This window comes from Bufo gargarizans, chromosome 3 (genome assembly GCF_014858855.1).
Source record: "Bufo gargarizans isolate SCDJY-AF-19 chromosome 3, ASM1485885v1, whole genome shotgun sequence".
NCBI lineage: Eukaryota > Metazoa > Chordata > Amphibia > Anura > Bufonidae > Bufo > Bufo gargarizans.
This window is the reverse complement of record NC_058082.1, coordinates 127,409,195-127,428,911: the sequence shown is the minus strand read 5'-3', so window position 1 is coordinate 127,428,911 and position 19,717 is coordinate 127,409,195. Positions and strand designations below refer to the sequence as shown.

Below are 19,717 nucleotides of genomic sequence, written 5' to 3'. Positions count from 1 at the left end.
TCAGGCAATATTTATGCAAGATACGCTGAGGGTAAATTCACAAGCACTCAGCAGCAGGTTGTACCTTTCCTCAGAATCAATGTACACTGTCCTTTCTAGAACTCCTGCTCTGGCTTTATCTCCCAAGGCCCGGATGCCTAAAAGGGTGGCTTAAATCCTTGGTTACTTTCCTCCTCAGGTATTAGATTCTTGCTGCACTTTCTAATTTCCTCTGCCCATCAGGGTTACTTAGCTTACCCTGGATCGCCTTCTCTTGTAAGGTGGATAACTGTGGGTTTCTCCCAGGAGGTTGGATCCTGCAACTGGGGTATCTTCAGAGCTAACTTAGGCTCTCTTGTTCTCAGGCAGGCTGGGGCTTCTCACTAGCCTCCTGGACATTACTAGCAGCCAGGGCTATCCAGCTGCAAGAACAGTTGTAGTCCATGGAAAATGTAAAACATTAAATAGCAATTCTTGGAGGCTCAAAGCATATAAAATGAGTCCGTACCCAGGTTCTTTTCTTTTATAATTGTTCAGTTCCAGTGAGAAAGCTAAGTAAGGGCAGAAGTACAAGGATCACAGAGGCTCGCACGAGGTGGAGTCCATCTCTGGGCACAATACTTTAAAATAGTAGCAAAATCTCAGAGGCTCATGTGCATTTGAGTCTATCCCTGGGCCCAATTCTTGAAATTCAAGTTGCATAATAAAATAGCAGCACATAAAATAGTCCACATTATTCAAATGGCATATATAAAACAAGTGCTGCAATACCCGTAATCAACCTGAAAAGGGGGTTAAAGGGTTAAAGGTGCAACTTATGAAAACAGGCACAACTGGGTTTTCACTCTGAGAAAGCAGGCAGGAGGTCCTGTAAACAAGATGGCCTTGCTGCACTTGGTATTTCAGTGGCTTGCCGCCTCCACTGAGCCGTGGGTAACTGGCAGCAGCAACAGAGGGCCAAAACAACGAAGGACTCCTGTCCTGAAAGGGTTAAATCTTCTTTAGGATCCCTTGGTAAATAAATCAAACATCAAGGGCCTAGCAGGCCAATTCACAGGGGCAAGTCATATCCACTTTGCATTTCAGTGGTGCTCCCTGGCTCCATTTGTATATCGGGCCTGTACTGAGGTTCAATAGATGGATGTGCCCACAACACTGTATTGGGGGGCAACTGCAACATAAACGGACCCCTAATAGGTATAGGCCCCATAGGCCTAGGGGTAATCAAAGTCGCTGACCTCACCGGAGCAGGCATAACAATCGTGGGCTGCTGCACTGGCCTGGGTACCGCTGCTGCAAGCGGTCCGGTGGGTTCTGGAACAACTGGCTCTGTGCGCCGGTGCACAGCGTATGAGGATCCCACTGCAGGTGCCGGTACTAAAGAGGGACGACTGGCAGGGACAGGTACTCTCACCTTAGACCCGGAGACGTCCGAGTCCTTACGTCCTCTTTCTTGTAGGTCAGGTGGAGTCCGGATCCTGGCGGAGGCAATCTGGCGTAGCTCCCGTAGCTTTAACTCCAGCCGCACAATCTGGTCGTCCAGGCTTTCAGAGTTGGGATTGCTGGTCTCCGCTGTCGCCATCGGCACTTGGAAGGTGGGTGGTTCGTCCTGCGCAGCCGCTACAGGCTCAGGTGAGGTGTCCGCTTTCCTCCCTCTGCGGATATTTTCCAGGGTAGCTCGGAATCTCTCGGCATCCTGAAGCTCACGGACAGTTTTCTCCCTGCGAGGCAACTCAGGTGAGGGCCATGGGCTAACCCTCTTCTCCACCACTGTCGGCTGCCAAAATACATTCGGGCCAATGAAGGAGCCCCTTTCTTGAAAGGCGTGATGGGCCGGTTCTGGAGAGCACACAGGTTCTTGCTCGCAGCCAGGGTGGTCCTCATCAAGGTCCCAGTCCTCCGATTTCTTTTTAGGACGGGACACGGCAGTGGCGTAGGGGCCTCGCAGGCCCTCAGCAGGGGTAAATTCAACCTCCTCTCCCTCGCCGAGGTTATGTAAATGTTCTGGGAGGTAGCTCCGCTTGACGGACCTCCGATTGACATACAAGTCTCTTCCAGTCAGGTAGTCTTTTATGAAACCGAAGCCTCGGTCCTTGTCAAAGGCAACAACCAACCCCATTCTCCTTTCCAGGCGGGGTTGTGTGTCAGTGTGGCACTCGTGAACGGTCTTTGCCAGTTCTTCATAGTATATTTTGGTTTTAGTTGTCTTCTTTATGGCGGCCTCCCGAATCTCTGCCATCAACGCTGACCACTTGAACGAGGGCTGGAAGAAGTCTCTCCAGGAGCCGTAGTAGGTCTCCGGTTGCGTCCTCGGTGGCGCGTAGGCGGGTCTCTCCGGTCCCGGAGAGTAGGCCGGTGGAGCATCCTCTTGCTCTACACCAGTCACATTCATTGTTAATAAATCAGGCGCGGACATCTCAGCAGAACAGTCCTCACTCCTCAACATGCTTGATCCTTCTCTGGAGAGCGACAGGGTGGCGCCAACAAGTTCAGACAGATCCTCCCATTGCACTGGGAGGCCGCCCCCCAGGTACTCCAGTATGGGGGAGGCGGAGTCCATCACAGCAGACATGCAAATGTCCAGACAGGGCGGTGGCGCCAGCATACAGCCTTCCCGCACTTTTAGCAGAAGGCGCCAATTTTTACCGCCAATTTAGTATGAAGATGACGCAGCAAACAATTTCAATCAAGCTAAGCGGCCATCTTTGAGCAAAATAGCTGTCTATTCATTGACAGCAAGCGGTGGCTTAAATAAGTAGAAAACAGTCCACACAATGCTATTTTCACACCGCAATTATTACAGTTCACTTTGGCCCAGCAATTTTCAATAAAACAATTGGGGCATGTCACTTTAAGACAATTTTCAGCACACAGTTTTTAAATCCGCTATGGCGCAGGAATATTCGGATCCTGTTCGTGACGCCAATTTATGCAACACGCCAGACCTGCAGGGTATGACGAAGTGAGGTCACGGTTATGGGCAATCGAGGGTACTCACTATATTTGAAGAACCCTGGGCAGGCGCGTGGCAGTGAAGGAGAGGTAGAGACTGTTCCTCTGGGGCACACTCTGTATATAGGGACCAGGCCTGATGGTGGATGAGGTGCCCTGGATGTTACAGGTATTTTGAGTGCCTGGGGCAAGGTCCCTGTTGTATTCGTGACGCCAGTGCCTTTGGACGGTGGCACGCCGGTTGGTGGTTGGAATGATGGAGGAACACAAGTATATAGTGAACCAAACGTAACTTTACTGAACAATCCAACTTTGTACAGCAGGTAGTAGTACAGTCTTTCAATCACAGTTCCACAAGTAGGCTTAATCACACAATGGCAGGTAATATTCATGCAAGATACGCAGAGGGTAAATTCACAAGCACTCAGCAGCAGGTTGTACCTTTCCTCAGAATCAATGTACACTGTCCTTTCTAGAACTCCTGCTCTGGCTTTATCTCCCAAGGCCCGGATGCCTAAAAGGGTGGCTTAAATCCTTGGTTACTTTCCTCCTCAGGTATTAGATTCTTGCTGCACTTTCTAATTTCCTCTGCCCATCAGGGTTACTTAGCTTACCCTGGATCGCCTTCTCTTGTAAGGTGGATAACTGTGGGTTTCTCCCAGGAGGTTGGATCCTGCAACTGGGGTATCTTCAGAGCTAACTTAGGCTCTCTTGTTCTCAGGCAGGCTGGGGCTTCTCACTAGCCTCCTGGACATCACTAGCAGCCAGGGCTATCCAGCTGCATGTCAGGAGCAGGCTTTTTAACCTCTGTCTTCTCAGACTCCTGACTCTGCACTGCCTCTCCCTGTCTAGGCCTGGACATTTATACTAGGGGCTCCCTATCTCCCTCTAGTGTCTGGGATGTCTAACTACACCCAACTAGGCCTGCTGTTGCATCATACAGGGGTACATTGCATATAACAACACATTAAAACATACATTAAATGCACAATTAAATATGACATTTCTGTTCCTTGTGAGTAGGAGTAACGCGCACACCAATTGACCCTTGTGTAGTGCCCACCCCTACCTAGTGGGACACTACAATAATAGTACAGTAGCTCACAGGGTTAGACTGGGGTGCCTAGGACCTGCCAGAAAATTCATTCTGTGGGCCCACTGTACAGATACATGCAACTGCTACCCTGCAGTGGCAGGCAGTAGCAAGAATTTATCATAGACCCGCATTTTAAGTCATAAATTAGGCGCATCCTCTATTATTGTACATGTGCTGAAATTGAAATCTAGATCTCAATCTTTTTTTATGCCAGAAAACTGGCGCAAAAGAAGATAAATGTGGAAGGGTCACTGGCCCACCTCACCCTGCCACACTGCCTTCTCGGGAAAGTGACGAGGGCAGCATGGATTTAGGTGCAGTGGCATTTAAAAAGACGCAAACACAAGTTTTATGAGTTTTTGTTTATGCCAGGAAACTGGCGTTGGGGGAATTATGCATCCCCCCACTATTTCAAGTAAAAAAAACTGTGAAGCACCTTTTCTGGTTAAGATAATAGAAAATGTAAATAATAAAAAGTAAATAATAGAGCCATAAGTTAAAGGGAACCTGTCACCGGGATTTTGTGTATAGAGCTGAGGACATGGGCTGCTAGATGGCCGCTAGTACATCCGCAATACCCAGTCCCCATAGCCCTGTGTGCTTTTATTGTGTAAAGAAACCGATTTGATACATATGCAAATTACCTGAGATGAGTCCTGTATGTGAGATGAGTCAGGGACAGGACACATCTCGGGGTAATTTGCATATGTATCAAATCGGTTTCTTTACACAATAAAAGCCCCCAGAGCTATGGGGACTAGGTATTGCGGATGTGCTAGTGGCCATCTAGCAACCCATGTCCTCAGCTCTATACACAAAATCCCGGTGACAGGTTCCCTTTAATTATGGGGTCATTTGTTTTCTTATACTGTATAGCCTTTAATTTAAAGTCCTCTATGAGAGGAAACTATATTCAGGACTAAAGACTCTTTTCTGATAATGGAGCAACTAAGTTTCTCATTGCTATTACAGTGGCCGACATTGAACGTTTCTTCTCACTGATCTACAATAAACATAAAAGGGTGATTTGGGGTTTTTCTACTGTAAATTGAACACTACTGATGTTTAGTAATATAACTCTGCAAAAATTCATATAAGAATCATATCGGATTGCTGACCTGTGGTAAAGGCAAGCCCTGCTAATTATAAGTGAGGTTTTACAGAGGGATTCTGGAACGTGAGAACCCGACCACAAGTAATCTATGCTGTAATCACCATGTATATGTACTGGGTATTTCCCTATTTAAACTGGAAATAATGCCAACCAAACTCATTCCATTTATTTTATTATTATCGGTTAACAATGTTTTTCTGATTATTCAATCGGTGAGACTATTTGTAGGATGTGATATGGGATATGCTCCTCTCTGTATTATTTACTGTGTATTAATAATAATATTATTAATAATAATAATAATAATTTTTATACTGTATATATAGCGCCACAATTCAGAGGAAATGTTTACAAAGTGGAAATTACAGAATGAAAAGTCAACAGTCCAAACAATAGGAATAAGGGCCCTGCTCACGAGAGCTTACAATCTATGAGGAGATAGGGGTGATACATGAAGCATAAGTGCTTGTATTGTACCATGATCCAGCCATTTTTAATATAGTATAGGGAAGTACATATAAGGCCGCATATAATATAAATATTAAGTGCACTGAAGTGTATGGAGTATCAGAGCTATGGTCAAATGAGGGGTACAGGTTCTAGGTGATAGCATAAGAAAAAAGTTACATTAGGAATGTCATAGGGACAAAGAGATATGTTTTTAAGGCACTCTTGATGTGGATGTTAGGAATCAATCTGCATTACCATATTAGGCTACTTTCACACTAGTGTTTTTGCTGGATCCGGCAGGGTTCTGCAAAAACGCTTCTGTTACTGATAATACAACCATCTGCATCCGTTATGAACGGATCCGGTTGTATTATCTTTAACATAGCCAAGACGGATCTGTCATTAACTTCATTGAAAGTCAATGGGGGACGGATCCATTTTCTATTGTGTTAGATTGTAGGGGTGGGCGATATAGACGATATGCAATATAAACAATATAAATTTGGCCAACGATTGAGATTTCGTTTATATCGCCATATCGCGGTAGAACATGGCATGCGCCACTCTCGGCACGCACCATGTTCTCCTGAGCCAGCACAGTGGAGAGGGAGGGAGTCCCTCCCTCCCCACTGTGTGCAGCTGCCGCTGACCACCAATGAGAACAGAGTAGGAGGAGGAGGAGGGGAGGGACTGTAGCCACTCCGCCACCAATGAGAACAGAGTAGGAAGAGGAGGGACTGTGGCCACTGCGCCACCAATGAGAACAGAGAGGAGGAGGAGGGGAGGGACTGTAGACACTGCGCCACCAATGAATATAGTTAATATGCCTGAATACAAATGTAGCCTGCATGTGCCGGCCATATCCCATACCTGGCCTCTATTACTGTGCGCCGTCAGGTCCTGAGGGGTTAATTGCGGCGGATCAAGGCGCTCAGTAATAGAGGCCAGGTATGGGATATGGCCGGCACATGCAGGCTACATTTGTATTCAGGCATATTAACTATTTTTATTGGTGGCGGAGTGGCCACAGCACCTCCCTTCTACTCCCCCTCCTCTAAGTATTATATTAATTGCGGCTCCCCCTCCACACAATTAAATCATTGGTGGCAGTGGCCCCAGGGTGGCAGCTTCTGATCGGAGCCCCAGCAGTGTAATCGCGGGGCTCTGATCAGTTACAATGGCAGCCAGGACACTACTCAAGCCCTGGCCGCTATAGTCAGCTCCCTGCTGCCGTGTGCACTATGCATACGGCAGCAGGGAGAGTGTGAGATCCTGTTCACCCTAATAGAGATCTATCAGGGTGAATAAGACAAGAGTTCTAGCCCCTGAGGAGGCTAATAGTTATTAAATAAAAAGTAAAAAAAAAAGTTTAACCCCCACCCCCCGAAATATAGAATATATCGCGATATATATATATAGCACATGCTTAAAATTATATCGCAATATAGATTTTAGGCCATATCGCCCACCCCTATCAGATTGTGTCAGAGAAAACATATCCGCTCCTATTGACTTGCATTGTGGGTCATGATGGATCCGTCTTGCTCCACATCCCATGACGGAAAGAAAAACGCAGCTTGCTGCGGTTTACTCTACGGCATGAGAACACAACCAAACAGAACAGAATGCATTTTGGAGCATTCTGTTCTGTTCAGTTCAGTTTTGTCCCAATTGACAATGAATGGGGACAAAACGGAAGTGCTTTTTCTCCGGTATTGGGATCCTATGACATATCTCAATAAAAAAAGAAACACTAGTGTGAAAGTAGCCCCATAAGTTTTTTTATTTTTGTGTCTACAGAGCTGTGCCAGGGCAATTTTTTTTAAAGACATGTTCTGTAGTTTTTATTGATACCATTGGCATGTGTACAACTTTTTGATCACTTTATATTCAATTTTGGGGAGGCCAAGTGATAAAAAAATGGCGAATCAGATTTTGTTTTGATTATGCCCATGATGTTTATTTTTTAAATAGTTTATTTTTATTTTGGAGAAGGGGTGATTTGTAATAAAAAAAACTTTTTTTTAACACTTTTCAATAGTGCCCCTAGGGACCATGAACAAACAATCATTAGATTGCTTCTCTCATAGACTCCAGTGCATTAGCAGGTAGCAGGTATCCGGTGGCTATGATGCCCGTTGCACTCACAAGCAGTCTTTAGATACCCAACTTTCACCATATATTTATGGGTGGCAGTTGGGAAAAAGTAAAAAAAAGTTACAAACCCAGGGTTTTTACACCACAACACTGATGTAGAGATGATAATGCTATGAGCCCATCTGTAGTCCATCTCTTGCAGCGAGGACACACAGTACTCTTTCTCCTTGTTTCTTTATCCTTGTTTTAGTGTTCATGGGGATCTCAGCACTTGGACCACCATCGATCGAAACCTTTCATGTGTCACTGTGAGATATCAACAGTATTCCTAAAGTATGGGTACACATTAAGGTTCTTAATTTTTTATCTTAACCATTGTTTTAAAAGGTGGAGCCAAACTGTATGACTAAGAAAGAACTTGAGTGTTGGAAGTCTATTCTGAAGATGAGAGAAGCACCTCCTACTATGGATACATTTGGTAGAGAAGAAGGAATTGAATGTGAAGGAATACAGCTGGCTTTTAATGGGGCAGTAGAAAAGGTATGTGTACTGAAATAAATGGTGAATTACTCCTCAAGATTCTTCTTCCTGTGTGGAAGAGTTTACAATTGCTAGTTTCCCATATTTAGCCTCTGTCTGTCACATTGAATGACATAGGGAAGGGAATCGGATGTGTCTCCTGAGTAAATGGCTGGTATAATTCTGTAATTGTTCTTCTACTCCCTCCTCTCGTCCTAGATAAGCTTGGCATTAAACCTATGATATGATATTATATGATAGAGCTGCAGAGCTCATGCAGTTACATATGGCCCATGTTAATTACTGTAGGTTATATTTTCTTTTGTTGTAAACCAGCCCAACGTGTGGGCCAGTACAAGACACTAATCATAGACCTTCATAAATTAAAGGGGTTGTCTGAGTGTTTAGGGTAGGTCATCAGTATCTGATCAGTGGGGGGGGGGGGGGGGGGTTTAAAATCCCAACACCTCTGCAGATCTGCTTGTTGAAGAGGTCTCGTCGCTATTTGAGCGTTGCGGCCTCTTCCTAGGCCAGGAATGTCATATTGATTGGTCACATGTCCTAGTTGCAGCTCAGTCCCATTGAAGTCAATGGAACTGAGCTGCAATACCAAGCAATGCCACAGTCTTTTCAAACAGTTGAACAGTGAGGTTCCGACCTGAGGACAGGTCATCAGTGTTAAATACTCAGAAACCCCCTTTAAAGAGGTTTTTCATTATTTTTTCAACCTTTTCTCATATATATTAATGATGTGTGACCACTCATTTCCTAATATAGTGTTGTCATCTGTATGGCCCCTAACTTCAGATCATGATGCCAGTCACCTAACTTGTTTTTGTGTTTTGAACTTTATAGGCATTACAAGGACTAATTTCACAAAAGCAGCTTCATATAGGAAATGGTAAGCTATTGCTCAGTTATATTTATCTTTGCACTGTAAGGGTGCCTTCACATGCGGCAGATACAGTTGCAGACAGCCACCAAACCAACCCCTTTCAGGCTACAACTTTGTCAGTAGTTATCCCATGATTACTGTAAAAAATGAAAATCAGATATCATATAGTACATGACAATCTCTGACTTTCAAACAAAGCTAGAACCAGTCCTGTACCTCACATGGATCCAGAGATCTCCGTTTGTTGCTCTGCTAGATTTATATCAGGCTGACAGCTCAAGGGGAGTGTCAGGAGGCGTGTCTTTTCTTCTGGAGTTCTCACCCTATCACAGCTCAGGAGGCAGTTGACTGATGAAACTGAGCATGTGCGGCCTTCTCAGTGAGCAGGACAGAATAATAAGAAAAAGAACAAATAGCAGGTGACGCTATACATATTATTGAATAACTCAGTAGCGATACTAAATTTTTAATTACATGCAATTACAAGAGTATTTAGATCCAGGTGCTGGTTTGAAAACTGTACAATATTTTTTGTGGGACAACCCATTTAACACACTTCACATACCCAGCAGCATTTTTGGTTTCTCCATTGGCTTGAATGCAAAAAAACACCTTCAAATTCACTTGGGAGAAGCTGCGTAAAAAGACACAACCATTTGCACATACTCACTTTTTTTTACAGTGAAGTCGGTGGGAAGCTATTGATGGCAGAGTCAGCAGAAGATTTTGCTCATGTGAACACAGCCTTAAGCCTCATGCACACGTCCGTGAAACACGGACCGTGTGATACCGGCCTGTATTTCTTCAGCAGGAGCGCACAGCGTCATTGGTTGCTGTGCCGCTGTGCGCTTCTTGCTGCCACCGCAGTACAGTAATACACTGGTATAGATCATAGCAACCAATGACGCCTTGTGCTCCTGCACTCAGAAGAAATCCAGGCCGGTATCACACGGTCCGTGTTTCACGTCGCTTAATTTCTATTTTATTTTTTAGATATAATGCAGGATCCAATCTTGTCAAGAAGCCATAATTACCAGACGTGGCCAGCTGCACATCTTACATTAGGTAGCAGTACTGCAGGTAAGTTGTACATCACAATAGTACAGTTGTTGATTATACAAAATATAACTACCTCTACACATCACAGTTTTTAAGCTTCTTTTCTTATTACTAGTTATATGCAGTGCCCCTGGCTTTCACCACCCATTAGTATTTTGATTGCATTTCGCTCTGCAGAATATGGGTGCTATAGACTGCATATGACTTGGAAGAAAAAGCACCCCCCGCCACAATTCAGAAAAGAGGTCTCTTCATTAACATGTATCTTCCACATAAAAAAAATAAAAAAATGGTTGTGGAAAAAATAGCTAATATCTGTCCACTAAAAACCAGGAAGGGTAGAAACATGAAAAAGCTTTGTCTTTCTTAAGGCCTCTTTCACACGACCGTTGTTCCGTTTTTTGTTTCCGTTGTGTTTCCGTTTCCGTCCCGTTTATCCATTCCATTTTTCCGTATGGCATATACAGTATACAGTAATTTCATAGAAAAAATTGGGCTGGGCATAAAATTTTCAATAGATGGCTCCACAAAAAACGGAACGGATACGGAAGACATACGGATGCATTTCCGTATGTGTTCCGTTTTTTTTGCGGACTCATTGACTTGAAAAGAGGCACGGAACGTGATTTGCGGGCAATAATAGGACATGTTCTATCTCTAAACGGAACGGAAATACGGAAACGGACCGTATACGGAACGCAAAAAACGGCCCGCAAAACGGAAAAAAAACGGTCGTGTGAAAGAGGCCTACGGTAACTTATAGGCATCATGTTCACTGTTCATTTCTGTCTGTCTTGTTGTCATTTTCCTTCTGCTTCCAGCGAAGGGCAGCTGTCATTGAATAGGGCAGGCGCGTACATAGACATCTCCTATAATTAGTGGCACACACAACCTGGAACAAAAGCTCTTATTCCTCCTTCAACCCTACTTTTTTCCAACTTTTAATTTTTCTTTCTTTTAAAAAACCTATCCCACCTCGAATTTCATGTGTGTATTGTGTTTTTGATGTCCTATTTTTTGGTACATTTCTAACATGCATCTTTTTATGGTATTTTTCATCTCCCACAGAGAAGCCAACGGGATAAGTGGCATGAAAAAAAAGTGCCCTGTTTGTTTGGAGCTTAATACTGTAGACTTGAGTACAACATCTGCCTCCGCCAAACGAATAAAATTGATAAAAATGCCTTTTTCTGAAACACACTGAAATGTTTACCAAAAGTGGTGTAAAGGAAAACTGGCATAGTTGCCCATAGCAACCAGTCAGATTCCACCTTTCATTTTTCACAGATCCTTTGGAAAATTCATGATGGAATCCTGTTTCGTTGCAGTGGGCAACTAAGCCAGTTTTTCTTTACACCACTTTTGAGAAATCTCCCCCTCTTTGTGTGATATTGGGCATATGAACATCATAGAGTAGGGATCCATCAGAAGAACAGGAAAAAAAAGAAAGAAAGAAACTGGACCCTGTCAAAAACAGATCCTGTGCATCCGCTCCGTTTGAGCCATTTCCATCAGAGATCCATTATTTCAGACGGAAAAAAGTACTGCATGCAGGTCTTTTTTTTCCATCTAAAAAAACTGATCTCAGATGGAAATGGCTCAGACAGATTCCAAATGTGCATAGCGGATGCACAGGATCTGTCTTTTTACAGGATCTGTTTTTTTTCTTTGTTTTTCTGTTCTTCTGACGGATCAGAAGAACAGAAAAATAACGTTGATGTGAACTCTTCCTTAGACACAGGATTCTAACCTATGCTTTTGAATCATATAAATGTGTTTTCTTAATAAGCTCTTATACAGGAGGACAAAAACTCTAGTGCCCCTATTGGATGGCTACCCTATAAGTTACTGTCTGGCCTTTTAAGCAGGCCTTGGAACAATAACTTGGAATAGAAGCCAAACCCAGAATCTTTTTCGGAAGAAAAAGCCACCGAACTGCAGACAGCTGTTTCAGGGGTTTTGTCCCTCATCAGTGCAAATGCAGGGTTACAGTTTGGCTGGGCTTGAGGCCTTTGATGTGGGTCAGGGGAATTATTTTTTCATTTTTTTTTTATAATGATTGTCCTTTTTAATGGCAACATTTTTTATGAAACCTATACAGTGTTTAACAGATATAGTATGTTCATATAGCCTTACTTTTAGCTTATGGTCAATGGGCAAATATTTATCAGTGACCAGTCCAGTACACATTTATTTTTACTGACCTTCCATTCGTTTTCTTCTGGTAGTCTTTTTAACATCTTGAATTTTGTCACTTGAGCAATCTTATTTGACCACCCAGACATAAGGTCTGTGAGAGCACATAGTAATATACTGACCATAACTTAAAATTAACCAAACCATAGCGCATCTTGCCAGAAAATTGTCGGGAGCTTTTTATATTCCTCTTTAAATATATAATTTTTTGCTGGCTTCCAGTCTGCCTGTCCTAAATAAATATTGACCACTCAACCACTTGTCTAATCTCTGAGCAAAAGCATTTTTCAACATGTTCTTGTTATAACATGTTTTTTTATGCTTGCTTTTTATCATTAGTTTTATGAATGACATCAGCTAGAGTTATTTCTGCATAAATCTGCATGTTTAGCCACCATGTAGGTACATAAGTTCATCACCCTCTTTTTTTCTTTCTTTTTGGAACTATTACTAATGGAAACAGTTTACAAAATTGTGGTCCAGGATGTGAAAATAAACTCCTGCCTACTTTTCTTTTTAATGCCTTCAGTTTCCTAAAGAGAATGGGAAAAAATGTCTAATGGATGATGACCAGGCTTTTTTTTAGTGAAGGCCTTTCACAAATCCTTAATGGAGTTCTCTATGACTAAATTGTTCCATCTGCAAAAATGAAAACTTGTCTGCAAACCTGATACTAGTTATGTACATTCATGTCTCTGTCTTGAAAGTGATACTAACTTTAATAGCTAATTTATCTGTATCTTAAGGTCTCTTTAGACAGGACGATACAGCAGGCGATTGTCAGGAAGGAATCGTTCCTTTCTGGCAAAAGCCTTCTTGTCAGTGAAGGAGACCACTGTATTTACATGCAGCGATCTCCTCCACAGTATGGGGAGGAGCGATCTCTAATGCCATTGCTCGTCCCCATACAGACTCATTGTTTGTCCACAGAAGAGGCTGTTTACTCAGCACGATCTGCTGCCGGCAAACTATTTTTGTGTCAGTGCAAATTATCTATTACCCCATGAATGAACATTTTACTCATTCATCGGGTAATTGATGACACTTTTGCACCGCCAGATAATAGCTAACAAGCGTTTTCTAGTATATTTTTCTCTTAACAATTGGTTATCTCAATGAGATAACGGTCTCATCTCATTCTTGGAAGTATTGTTCAGTTGTGATATCAATGAGCACCTTAATTAGAATTGAAAAAAGAGATGCACAGGAAGGAAGTGGCTGAGCAGATATATAGTTCTGAGGGAAAAGATTCAGCAAAACTTGTATTAAGGCTGTGCGCTTTCTGAGCTCAGTTGTACACAGGGCTGTCTTATCAGTGACTCGAGGTAAAGGGAGAAAAAAAAGAGGGTTAATCCTGTACTCCTGTGGAAGGAGAAATGGGATAAACGCACAGGGCGCCAAAGGTGGAGACCAAAGTGGAAGAGGAGGTTATTAATAAATGAAAAAAACAAAAATGAATTATAGTCCAGGAAATACTGAACAGTAAGGTCGTGGAACAGAAGCAGGGCAGCCTAGGTGATGGACTATAAGCAGGGATGCCCACCTGACTTATTTTTACATTAAAGGATTATACCAGAAGTTCCCGGTGTGGACTGCCGTATTTTCCAGTCATTCTACAAGCGAGCCAGGCGAGGGAGGTGGTTGTTTTGGGTGTCTTGAGTTTTATCCCACTACACCCCTCCCTGGTGAAGTGAGTTTGGTGTTTATCCCCGTCTAATTGTTTCTATATTTTCCATTTGATATTAATCACCAGTTAATTCTTGGTTGTATCATATGGTTACTGAGCACTGCAATGCTCCCCTCCTTTATATGGTAAGGGGTTTATATTATATTTGTTTATATTTTATTTTATTTTTTATCCATAGCTCTCACTATCGGTGTATATTTTATTGATTTTATTGGCCTACAAATTTGCACTTTACTAGCGGTCAGACGCCACTTGGTGATTTTTATCCTTTGCCTCTTATCAGTGACTAACAGCTTTCTCTATATACACACACTGTCACGAAAAGGGGTTAGGGAGTAGTGCACCCCTGACTCCATCCACTCCTCTCTCTCTGCCTACTTGCACTATCCGTCCTAGGCAACGGAGCGCAACTGGGCGGCGATCCCTAACCTGCATAAGTGCGGAGGGAAAGAAAAACAGACAAATACAGGGAGGTCAAACAAGCAAGGTCAAAACCAGGATATCCCAGCGGTACCAGGGAACAAGCAGAAGCAGCGTCAAACAACAAACCAAAAGTCAATACCAGGTGAAGCTAAAACAGGACGAAGGGAGCAAGCGAATACAAAGTCAAATAACTAGCCAAAGTTCAATACAAGGAGAAATGCAAACAGAGTATATACTAGGTATAGGACCTTAATCTCAGGCAACCTGTGGCCAGCAGGCTGTCTGTTAAATAGTGGAGAGCAAGAGTCACGTGACATTACATAACTCATCCCCGTGCATATAGCTGAGCGCCGAGTGCTCAGTTTGGCGCTCAGACACTTCGCAGTCACTATATGAGCAGTGAACGCAGGCCACGCTACGGGAGGCGTGCGCGGCTGGGTCCTCCTCGCCCCTCGTTGCTCTGGAGACGAGGAGGCAGCACGCGTCCTCGCTCCGAACATATCGCAGGGCGTCCACGGCAGTGCGAAGTCGGCGCACCGTGACACAGAATGCAGTCAATCACTGCTAATGGCAGGGCTTGAATTCCGAAAGAGCAGAGATTTAAACGTACACCCTATAAGACGCACTTTCCCCCCCCCCAAAAGTGGGATGCCACCATAATAGTGCCATCCCCAGATGTCCCCATAACAGTGCCATCCCCAGATGCCCCCATAACAGTGCCATCCCCAGATGCCCCATAACAGTGTGTCATCCACAGACCCCCATAACAGTGCGTCATCCACAGATCCCCCATAATAGTGTCATCCACAGACCACCATTGGTTCAAAACCCACCAAAAGCAGACCTTTTGGTTCATAATATTTTTTTTCTTATTTTCCTCCTCAAAAACCTAGGTGCGTATTATGGTCCGGTGCATCTTATAGGGCGAAAAATACGGTAAATTAAAAGTTTTATTTAATCTTTTGCCCTAGACCTATATATCAATCTGCTCAGCTCCATCTGCTCTATAACATGCTGCCTGCAGAATGCACTGCATTTTATGGTAACAGGTTCTCGGTAACCTATTCCCAGTGAAGCCAGTTTTCATTTTAGCATTTTCTTTATTTCCTTCTTGCCTTCCAAGAGCCAAGACTTTTTTTTTTTCTGTAGACATAGCCATGTGAGGGCTTGGTGTTTTTAGATCATATTGTTCTTTTTAATAGTACCATTACAGTGTTTCATATATTGTATTTCAAAACTGTAAACAAAATTATTTGTAGGATAGAAGAGGGAAAAATAATGCTATTCCTCTCTCTCTCTCTCTCTCTCTCTCTCTCTCTCTCTCTATATATATATATACAGTACAGACCAAAAGTTTGGACACACCTTCTCATTCAAAGAGTTTTCTTTATTTTTATGACTATGAAAATTGTAGATTCACACTGAAGGCATCAAAACTATGAATTAACACATGTGGAATTATATACATAACAAAAAAGTGTGAAACAACTGAACATATGTCATATTCTAGGTTCTTTAAAGTAGCCACCCTTTGCTTTGATTACTGCTTTGCAAACTCTTGGCATTCTCTTAATGAGCTTCAAGAGGTAGTCACCTGAAATGGTCTTCCAACAGTCTTGAAGGAGTTCCCAAAGATGCTTAGCACTTGTTAGCCCTTTTGCCTTCACTCTGCGGTCCAGCTCACCCCAAACCATCTCGATTGGGTTCAGGTCCGGTGACTTTGGAGTCCAGGTCATCTGGCGCAGCACCCCATCACTCTCCTTCATGGTCAAATAGCCCTTACACAGCCTGGAGGTGTGTTTGGGGTCATTGTCCATGTAACGGAACTCCTAGCACCCCGACCGGGTACCTCCGTCGATAGATGCTCCTAGTGCTTTCCGAGGACTCCAAGCACTCCACTTGACACCGTACACCCTGCAGACCCCACGAACCGCCGCAGCTTGGTTGGGGTCTCACCGTCCTCCACCCACGCTGGACCTACGACAAGGCTCCAGGCTCCAGTGGGTGAACCTCTCCTACAGCCAGAGAGCAGGAACAGCTCTTACAAGAGCTAGTAGTTATGCCAGGGGAGTATAGCAAATCTCCAGCGTATAGCAATCCCCCAGTTTTGATCAGTTATCCAAACACCAGTCTCAACATGATGAAGGATAAAACAGGAACACTTTATTGAGGGCTACCCGCCCGTATTTATGCAGGTCCCCATCTGGTGGCCACGCCCCCAGGGGACCAGAATGGAGACTGCGACACACCGAACAGATACAACACATCCCCACAATGCATCATGGTTTCCTCCTCTCTGCCCCAGAGACAACCGGGGGATAATCCAATTATCTCTCAGGACAAAGGGGAGATCGCCAATACACATGTGGAGACAACAGGACAGACATCACCATTTAAAAACACAATGTCACACCCTCCCAGCAACCACAGACATTTAACATATTCCCAGATAGCTCAAGTCTGAGTGCATATCATTAGGCGAATGACACTCAGACCACACGAATACAATTAAACTAGCCATCTGGGTACCCTCACATAACAAAATACAATTCCAAAGACAGATTTAAGCTGTGTGGCCGGCCTGTCTTCTTTAAAGTTAGTATGGGCCATAATCCTGAGGCAAGAGGCTTTTAAACAGGCCTCTCCAAAACCCAGTGGCGAGGTTGGTTTCGCCACAGTCCTGTTGAAAAATAAATGATGGTCCAACTAAACGCAAACCGGATGGAATAGCATGCCGCTGCAAGATGCTGTGGTAGCCATGCTGGTTCAGTATGCCTTCAATTTTAAATAAATCCCCAACAGTGTCACCAGCAAAGCACCCCCACACCATCACACCTCCTCCTCCATGCTTCACGGTGGGAACCAGGCATGTAGAATCCACCCGTTCACCTTTTCTGCGTCGCACAAAGACACGGTGGTTGGAACCAAAGATCTCAAATTTGGACTCATCAGACCAAAGCACAGATTTCCACTGGTCTAATGTCCATTCCTTGTGTTCTTTAGCCCAAACAAGTCTCTTCTGCTTCTTGCCTGTCCTAAGCAGTGGTTTCCGAGCAGATATTCTACCATGAACTCCTGATTCACACAGTCTCCTCTTAACAGTTGTTCTAGAGATTTGTCTACTGCTAGAACTCTGTGTGGCATTGACCTGGTCTCTAATCTGAGCTGCTGTTAACCTGCGATTTCTGAGGCTGGTGACTCGGATGAACTTATCCTCCGCAGCAGAGGTGACTCTTGGTCTTCCTTTCCTGGGGCGGTCCGCATGTGAGCCAGTTTCTTTGTAGCGCTTGATGGTTTTTGTGACTGCACTTGGGGACACTTTCAATGTTTTCCCACTTTTTCAGACTGAGTGACCTTCATTTCTTAAAGTAATGATGGCCACTCGTTTTTCTTTACTTAGCTGCTTTTTTCTTGCCATAATACAAATTCTAACAGTCTATTTAGTAGGACTATCAGTTGTGTATCCACCTGACTTCTCCACAACGCAACTGATGGCCCCAACCCCATTTATAAGGCAAGAAATCCCACTTATTAAATCTGACAGGGCACCCCTGTGAAGTGAAAACAATTTCAGGTGACTACCTCTTGAAGCTCATCAAGAGAATGCCAAGAGTGTGCAAAGCAGTAATCAAAGCAAAAGGTGGCTACTTTGAAGAACCTAGAATATGACATATTTTCAGTTGTTTCACACTTTTTTGTTATGTATATAATTCCACATGTGTTAATTGGGATTTGTTGTGAGAATTGTCTGTGTAAGCTGCTGTAAGGTGCACTTGGTTTCTTACCGTTATACCTGAGATATCTGGGTGTTGCCTAATGTGTTGAATGAGAGTCTCTATTGTGAAGTAAAAAGTAAAGGAGACAGAGGGCAACCCTGATGTGTCCCCTTGGATATAAGAAAGGGGAGAGAAAGAGTACCATTGACTCGTACCGATGTTGTAGGAGTAGAATAAAGCACCATTATACGGGAGATGAAGTGTGGAGGAAGACCAAACTTAGCCAAAGCTTGAGACATGAAGATCCAGTGTACTCGGTCAAACGCTTTTTCTGCGTCCGTGGATAAGAGAGGCAAGGGGGTCTTAGTAGACTGTGCAAGCTGGATCAACTGCAGAACCCTTAGCGTATTTTCTTTACCCTTTCTCCCCTTCATGAACCCCACTTGTTCGGCATTTACTAGATTTGAAAGCATAGCATTCAGTCGATTTGCCAGTAGTTTTGCTTATAGTTTTATGTCCACATTGAGGAGAGATATAGGGGGGGAGGGATCTTTACCGTCTTTTGGAAGAATTGTTATATGTGCTGCTAGGGTTTGTGCCAGGAACTCTGTTCCTTCCGTTAGTGAGTTGAAGGTGTTCAACATTTGAGGAAGCAAGATCTCTGGAAAGGATTTGTAATCCTGTATGGGGAGACCATCGGGGCCAGGGCTCTTTTCCCTGGGGACGACCATGAGAGGACCAATTTAAGTTCTTCTAAGGTGAATTGTTTATCCAGGTCGGATCGTTGGGCCTCGGTTAGCGAAGGGAGTGAAAGTAACTGGTCCTGTCTGCGTTTGGCTAGCAAGGCTATGGAGTTAAAGTCTTTGTTGCCATGCTGGCAGACCCTATGTTGGGAGTACAAGTATGCTTTTGCAGCCTTCAGGTTGAGAAGTTGTTTTAACTGCTCTCTCAATTTGGTAAGATCAGTTAGGGTCGAAGAGGCCAATGATTGTTTATGAGATCTCTCTAGCCTAGCAATTTTCTGACACTTAACGAGTCAACTTCCTTGGTCCGGCAAGTTTTAGCATATGTGCCTATGGAGAGAAATTCACATCGGACCACAGCCTTATGGGCCTCACATAGTATTGTTGGGGAAATAGAGTCAGACATGTTTTTGGAAAAATAGTAGGTGAGGACCTTTGAAATCCTCTGTTTGAAGAGCTCATTATTGAGGAAAAGTTAATTCAACCTCCAGGTGTATGTGCGCTTAGGGAGTGTCTGAATCTTTAGATATGTGCTCTGGACACCAGGTGTAAGTGAGGGGTGGAGACGAATATGTAGTCCAGTCTTTGGTAGGAGTTGTGGGGCGTTGAGTAGGTGTAATCATGGTGTGATGGGTATAAGGTGTGCCAAACATCTCTCACTCCCAGTGGCTGAAGGGCCAATTTCACGTATATGAGTTTTCGGAAGGACAAATGAGATTTAAGAGAAGAGGAATCTAAATGAGGTACTATAGCAACATTGAAGTCTCCGCCCACTATGCAAAGGCCTTCTT

General features: G+C 43.8%; 1 protein-coding gene across 1 annotated transcript in view; it reads left to right on the top strand.

The window, feature by feature from the left end:
• TNFSF11 (TNF superfamily member 11) overlaps nt 1-19,717 on the top strand; it is a 63,280-nt gene that overhangs the window by 28,596 nt on the left and 14,967 nt on the right. Inside the window, exons 2-4 of the mRNA XM_044286743.1 lie at nt 8,076-8,228; nt 9,063-9,108; nt 10,096-10,182. Of these exons, the coding sequence (XP_044142678.1) occupies nt 8,076-8,228; nt 9,063-9,108; nt 10,096-10,182 (286 nt within the window). The remainder of the gene's footprint in view (nt 1-8,075; nt 8,229-9,062; nt 9,109-10,095; nt 10,183-19,717) is intronic.